Source organism: Panthera uncia (genome assembly GCF_023721935.1).
Source record: "Panthera uncia isolate 11264 chromosome A3 unlocalized genomic scaffold, Puncia_PCG_1.0 HiC_scaffold_12, whole genome shotgun sequence".
In the NCBI taxonomy this organism is placed as follows: Eukaryota; Metazoa; Chordata; class Mammalia; order Carnivora; family Felidae; genus Panthera; species Panthera uncia.
Window position 1 is genome coordinate 26,016,549 of NW_026057579.1, and position 6,934 is coordinate 26,023,482.

The 6,934-nt window shown below is 44.2% G+C and overlaps 1 protein-coding gene across 2 annotated transcripts; it reads left to right on the plus strand.

Annotated features, from left to right (window-relative positions):
- Positions 1–1,761: 1,761 nt before the first annotated feature.
- On the plus strand, positions 1,762–6,523 carry RDH14 (retinol dehydrogenase 14). Of its 2 annotated transcripts, none has more exons than XM_049652485.1 (2): positions 1,762–2,220; positions 5,512–6,523. In XM_049652485.1, exons 1-2 carry the CDS (start codon positions 1,861–1,863, stop codon positions 6,127–6,129), a joined length of 978 nt encoding a protein of 325 aa, XP_049508442.1. In that variant the 5' UTR covers positions 1,762–1,860; the 3' UTR covers positions 6,130–6,523. The 2 variants fall into 2 exon arrangements, with proteins under 2 accessions (XP_049508442.1, XP_049508441.1); XM_049652484.1 differs by having other exon boundaries at positions 1,766–2,250.
- Positions 6,524–6,934: the final 411 nt, after the last annotated feature.

Consider the following 6,934-nt stretch of genomic DNA (forward strand, 5'->3'; position numbering starts at 1 on the left):
CTACCCCCACTTCTATCTCTACTGCACCCATGTATACATATTCTGCCCCGGCTCTAGGTAAAGAAGACTGCTGCTGACATATAGGTTTGCTCTCTTTCTTAATTTGATATAAGCTAGTCCAAAATATACCAGTCATGACACTTACTGAGTACCTACTGTTTTCCATGCATTCTCCATTGTGAAGACCACAAGAGAAACTCAGACATAATTCTGTCCTTTGGGAAATTTAAAATCTTGAACAATCCCTTAGAGTAAGTCAAGCATGCAAACTGATACAGTCCACCCCAAAAAGCTGTTTGTCCTCAGTGCCAAGAGAGGGTCACACATGGAAGTTGAGGAAGAGATCTGTGTGGGCTGGATGTGGTCAGACTATAAAGAGAACCGAGGTGAGCTTTTAAGAATGAAAAAGACATGGATAGGTAGAAAAAGAAAGAGGAAACAGATGTGCTCTGGGATCAGTGAGCTTGAGAGGCAACTTCAAATTACCAAAAGGAAGAAATAAAGGCCCACCCCTGGTGACTTCTTCTCTGGTGCTTTGTGGAATCCTCAGGGACAGTGTTCCTTCCCACCTGTAAGCTCTACCTTCAGCACTCACACGAAACCTTCTTCTGTCATTCTAACCCTCTTCTATGTGCGTGCTCAATGCATGTTATGTCCTTCCCAAATGTACAGGAGTGGAGGAGAGTTTATCAAAATAATCTAGGGAGTTAATTTCAAACTGTACAAGTTGTGTGACTCCTCTCTTATCCTAAAGATTCTAGAATGGGGGCTTGGGCAGGGGAGGTCTCTGTACAAGACAATAAGCACATTAAGGGAAGAAATGGTGTCCTATTTCTCTGTGACTCTCCCAGGGCAGGGGCCTGGCACATACTGGATGGGTGAGTAGATGAACGAATGACAACTTGAGAAAAGTTGGGTCTAAAGCTATGAAATTTGCAGCTTGAAGATGGGTCCCTGTGGCAATAAGACCTCACATCTTTGTATCATTTTTACAGTGTACAAAGCACTTTCCCTTCCATTATCACGTTGAATAGCCTCCTGGAGGGAGGCGTGGAGGCACTAGTGAATGGGCTTTTCCCACTGTATCTCTGCCAGTATGAAATAAGACCATTGGAGGATGCCTTTTGCTATAGAGACCAATGACCTAACGGTTTTCAGTTCTCAAACTGTGGTCCACAAATCAGCAGCATCAGAATCACCTGGGAACTTGTTAGAATTGCAAAGTCTCAGGTCCCATCTGGAACCTATTGAATTCTAAACTCGTACTGGCACCCTACAATTTCTGGGGGGGGGGGGTGTTTTTTATGAGTCCTCCAGGAGGTTCTGATACAACGCTAAACCACCCAGAACCACTGATCCATTCCATTTCCGAGTGGTTCCTGTTGCTGAGTTCTTCGCCTCATCATAATAAAAAAGAGCCCTTCCTCAGACTCCAGGTGGGCAGGGACAATTCTCCTGAGGGTGAAAGTAAACTTCACTGAGGGTTAACAAGTCCCAGGGCCCTTTAACGGAAAACACACTAAGCAAGCTCCGATGTATGGGATTTATAAATTAAAAATATTCATTAGGCATTCCCATGGGGTCGACCCCCGCTACTCTCGGGCCTGTGCTCACCCTCCACGCTCAGGCTGGAGACCTCTCCACGTGGTCACCACGACCCAGGGCGCTGTACTACGGCAACCAATCAGATGCCCTCGGAAGGAAAACTACAAGTCCCAGTATGCCCCACGCCGTCCCGTCAGGGGGCGAAAGGCCGCGCCCCAGAATTCTTCGCGGGCAGGTGGCCGCCTTAGTCCCTGGCGCGCGCGACCACTCCGGAAGTCCCGCGCAGGGGCCGGTGGGCCCTCAGCACCCGCGGCTATGGCCCTGGTGGCTACAGTAGCGGCACTCCTGGCTGCACTGGGTGGGGTTCTGTGGCTGGCGGCCCGGCGCTTCGTGGGGCCCAGTGTCCGGCACGGAGGAGGGGACTCCGGCCTCATGCACGGGAAGACTGTGCTGATCACAGGGGCGAACAGCGGCCTGGGCCGCGCCACGGCCGCCGAGCTGCTGCGCCTAGGAGCGCGGGTGATCATGGGCTGCCGTGACCGCGCGCGCGCCGAAGAGGCAGCGGGTCAGCTCCGCCGCGAGCTCCGCCAGGCTGGGGGCCCCGGGCCGGGCTCCGACGCCGGCGAGGCCGGCGAGCTCGTCGTCAGGGAGTTGGACCTCGCCTCGCTGCGTTCGGTGCGCGCCTTCTGTCAGGAGATGCTCCAGGTGTGGGGCTCCGGGAGCCAGCTGGAGATCGGGGACGAGCGCAGGCCTCGGCGAGCGGGTGGGGCGTGGGCTGAGCGGCGGGTAGCCGCCCAGAGTCCGGGGGGTGTGACCTTGGGAAAGACCAAGCCTAAGAGTCCCAACAGTCCAGTGGTTTTGAGAAGGCTAGGGAGTGCAGGCTGGGAAAATTGGTAGGACAGGCGTCTGCCTTCCAAAGATGCTGAGGAAATAATGGCCCCAAGAGGAAAATAAGCCAGTTTCTGCACATTTCCTTTCATTATGTGAGGACCGGCCCTGCCGCGAGGTCACGGACTGTTTTTTCTGTGTCCCTAGTGAATCTGCACCAAGCCATCTTTCAGAGAACCTTAGAGCCAGGGACCTTGAAACAATGTCCCCCCCCACCCCCCACTGGGGTAGGAAGTTTAGTTCTCTGTCACCAATGGACTCATTAGCACCACATCCTTAAGCAGTATCTGGCCTGATTTCTAAATAGACTGGAGCTCAGAATCCCAGTGGCCAAGTGCTCTAAACGGGGACAAATAAATATAATACTTCGTATTTATTGAAGGTTTCCTATGTGCCAGGAGGTGTTCCAAGCATTCTTAGGATGACTTTCCTGTGTGCCAGGAGGTGTTCCAAGCACTTATAATGAAATTAAAGTGCCCTTGGCTATTACTGTCATCGAAGCCTCACAGCAACCGTGGTAGACATTTTTATCCCCATTTTACAACGTTAGGCAATGAAGGCTAGGTAGGCCAAGTAATTTGCCCAGGATCTGTCTCCAAAGCCCTCGCTGTTAGCTTCTATACTCCTGCTGCCTGCCAGTGAGGTGTAGGATTTCTTCGGTTAGCTGATAAATATTCCACTGCAGGGGATGTCCTCTGTTGAAATTGAGATAGAAGAGTTTCCTGCAGGGGTAACTTGCAAAAGCCATATAGAAAAGTGAAATTTAAAATTAGCTGGCCTGGGAAAGGTGCCTGTATGAAATGGAGCCTCTTGAGTCTACAGCAGAGGTTCCCAAACTGTCTAATATTTTTCATAATGCTGGTGAGCCAAAGGAAAGATCTATCGGTTTATTAAGTAATTAGGTCCAAACAACCCAGTATTTACATCCTAACAACTTAGTAGCTGTTTGAAAAAATAATACACATAATTAAAAGAAAAAATTTTTTATTTCATTGTTCAATAACCATAACTATTGATGGGAAATGTGCACCTGTTGTTCACTGCACCAACTTCTCAGTCTTTGGGATCAGACTGGAAATGTCCATCTTTTTTTGTTCTACATTGATTTTTAACATTGTACTTGCATTTTGGTAAAAACTCAGCTTTGCAGAGATGAGACACCATTGAAAGGAATTTAGCAAAATTTAATGTTTAAGCTGTGAACCCCCTGCAGCTAGTAGTTTGAGATGTTGTACAGATTATCACTTTGTTTCCCTGGAAAATACAAAATTATCCATAGCACCCTGTGGAGTCCCTTATGAGGCTGTGGGGCGCTTTGATGCATTGTTTGGGAACTATTGCAGATCTTTTTTGTCTGTTTGTCTTAATAACTAGTGTTTCATTATCAGCTGAAACAGTTAACAATACTGATGTATAAAAGATGTTGAAGCATAAAAAGTGGGTCTTCCTGTTCATTAAAATGTGGATGGGTCTGGGAATGCTTCTCATTTCTGATACTTACAGCATTTAACCACTTTGGCCATTTGAGACAGAACTAATTAAAAGTTAAAGAGATAAACTTTATTAAGTTTCTTCCTGGCTCTGAAGTTCAGTGACAATAACCATATATATATTTTTTTAGTGGAAGTGTAAATTTCCCACAGGTTGGTATTCATGGTATTTATATCATTTATCTCCTCAAATTTAAAAAAAAAAAAATAGTGAATGATAAAGTCTTAAAATAATACAAGCCCAGCAAAGAATGATGGCTCAGAAATGATTAATACAGGAAACTCTTCCAAAGGATTAGTGAAAAAAGAACACTCCTTTCTTTCCCCCACGGGTGAACTTTTGCCTTCTTTTTGAAGTTGACTGTTGGAAAAGCCAAAGGTGCGTAGACAGACAGAATGATAAATAGTTGATCCTCTGACAGGTAGGCTGTGATAACAGTTGTGAAATTTAACACATTTTTCTTTTTACTTACACTTGGCAAAAGGGCCAGTGAAATTTGAAATTTGACCTCAAATTAATTTAATCGTAGGTCATCACTCTGTCTTTACACCTGGAACATGTTGTGCATTTTTTTCTCTGCCCATCAGAAGAGACAGAGAGGAGCCAGGAAAGGGCTGGGGAAAACCAACTTAATATGAATTAAAAAATGAAAAGACTTCCTTTTGAGGACAGTCTAAATTTTAGCATTTTACTCTGGAGAGATGCAGGAGGGTACAAAGTGCAGAATTCTGACTATATAGATCTTCCAAGCTGCGGGCCTCTTGTAGCTTGAAAGAGGTAGATTTCATACAGGGAAAAAAGAACTGTATTCTAGAATCCTAATAGATGTTAAAGGTGTTGGTTGGGGCTAACTCCTCTCTAAATGTCCTTTGCTGTCATTGTGAGACTTAGTGTTATGTTTCATTGCATTGTTGTTGTTTTTTTTTTTTTCCCATTGTGTAGTTTCTGATATTTTGATATTACCTACTTATTTTTTTCTTAATATTTCTTTGATTTATTCTTGATATCCTCTCCAGTCTTATTTTGCATCCTTGACCCTCTCTACTGTCCCAATTTTGAGGAAACCACTTGAAGTTGCTCTATCCCCATGGTACTGTTTGCCCTTAGAAAACTACAGAATGGAGAAATCCTAATTTGGCCCTGGCATTGTTAATAGCAGCTCTGGGAATAAAGGATGCTGACCTGCCTTCTGCTATACTTCCACTTTCTAGCACACATCGATTCTCTAGCTATGGTTTGAAACTCCCAATTAGAAAAGCAAGCTAGCTTACTAATTAAAAATAGGGGCATTAAAAAATAGGGCATTGCTGTCAGAAGATTTCCTCTTCCCATTTTTGTTTGCCACTTAGGAGCCCTGTCTTCACAAATCACCTAACCCGGGTGCTTCAGTTTGCTCTTGAAGTTGTTGAGGGTAGATGAGATAACATGTGAGAAGCACAAGCCCCCCATTAAGCATGCAACCCACCCTCAACTGTTGAAAACCCTTGAAGGCATTGTATAGAATTTTAGTACTTTGCAAGAATTTGTTTTTAATTTCATATGAGGCCTGTGTTCATAATTACCTCATTCTCTTTTTGACATTTAAAGGAAGAGCCTAGACTGGATGTCTTAATCAACAATGCAGGGATCTTCCATTGCCCTTATATGAAGACCGAAGATGGTTTTGAGATGCAGTTTGGAGTGAACCATCTGGGGCACTTCCTACTCACCAATCTTCTCCTTGGACTCCTCAAAAGTTCAGCTCCCAGCAGGATTGTGGTAGTCTCTTCCAAACTTTATAAATATGGAGACATCAACTTTGAAGACTTGAACAGTGAACAAAGCTATAATAAAAGCTTTTGTTACAGTCGGAGCAAACTGGCTAACATTCTTTTTACCAGAGAATTAGCCCGCCGCTTAGAAGGCACAAATGTTACTGTCAACGTATTACACCCTGGTATTGTGCGGACGAATCTTGGCAGGCACATACACATTCCACTGTTGGTCAAACCACTTTTCAATTTGGTGTCGTGGGCTTTTTTTAAAACCCCAGTAGAAGGTGCTCAGACTTCAGTTTATTTAGCCTCTTCACCTGAGGTGGAAGGCGTGTCCGGAAAGTACTTTGGGGACTGTAAAGAGGAAGCGCTATTGCCCAAAGCTATGGATGAGTCTGTTGCAAGAAAACTCTGGGATATCAGTGAAGTAATGGTTGGCATATTAAAATAGGAACAAGGAGTGAAAGAGAGCTATTTATAAAACTGGATGCCTTACATCTGTAATCAGAAATGGTGTGGCTTGAGTACTTGCTACTTGAAAACACAGCTTTGGTTTTACAGTAACTGCTGAGAGGTACGTAAGGATATTTTGAAGGTACTAAAAAAGTTATTTTCTAGAGAACATAAAATTTCAGAAAAGTTTTAAATATAAGCATAATGAGTGGTGTAACGAGCAATAGTATAATGAATATATAATGAACAATTTTATAAATTATGATTGAGCAAGCATGGATTATAAATATTAAAGAATCCAGTGACTTAAACACCTTGAGAAGTTTTTTCAAATATCTTTTTGAGTTTCATGGCCAAAGTGTTAAATATTTATATTGCAGTGCTGGTTTTTGTGTGAAAATAATATGCCTATTGTGTGCACCATTCTCACTTGGAATAAATTCAGTGATGCAAATTCTTAATTGTGCATTTTTTACAAGTTTCACTAAATTGTGTCCTTTATCATCTTATTAGCCTCCACTGATCTTGGTATGCCCAGTGTCTTCCCTTCCCACACATCTTGCATGCTGCATTAAGAAGTCATATTTCGGGGCGCCTGGGTGGCTCAGTCGGTTAAGCGGCCGACTTCAGCTCAGGTCATGATCTCGCGGTCTTGTGAGTTCGAGCCCCGTGTCAGGCTCTGTGCTGACAGCTCAGAGCCTGGAGCCTGTTTCAGATTCTGTGTCTCCCTCTCTCTGACCCTCCCCCGTTCATGCTCTGTCTCTCTCTGTGTCAAAAATAAATAAACATTAAAAAAAAATTTT

What these genes read in the sequence shown, in the direction of transcription:
- RDH14 (XM_049652484.1), top strand. Translation starts at nt 1,861, where the DNA reads ATGGCCCTGGTGGCTACAGTAGCGGCACTCCTGGCTGCACTGGGTGGG. An exon ending in TCTGTCAGGAGATGCTCCAG is followed by an intron (nt 2,251 to 5,511) that starts GTGTGGGGCTCC and finishes TGACATTTAAAG; the next exon opens with GAAGAGCCTAGACTGGATGT.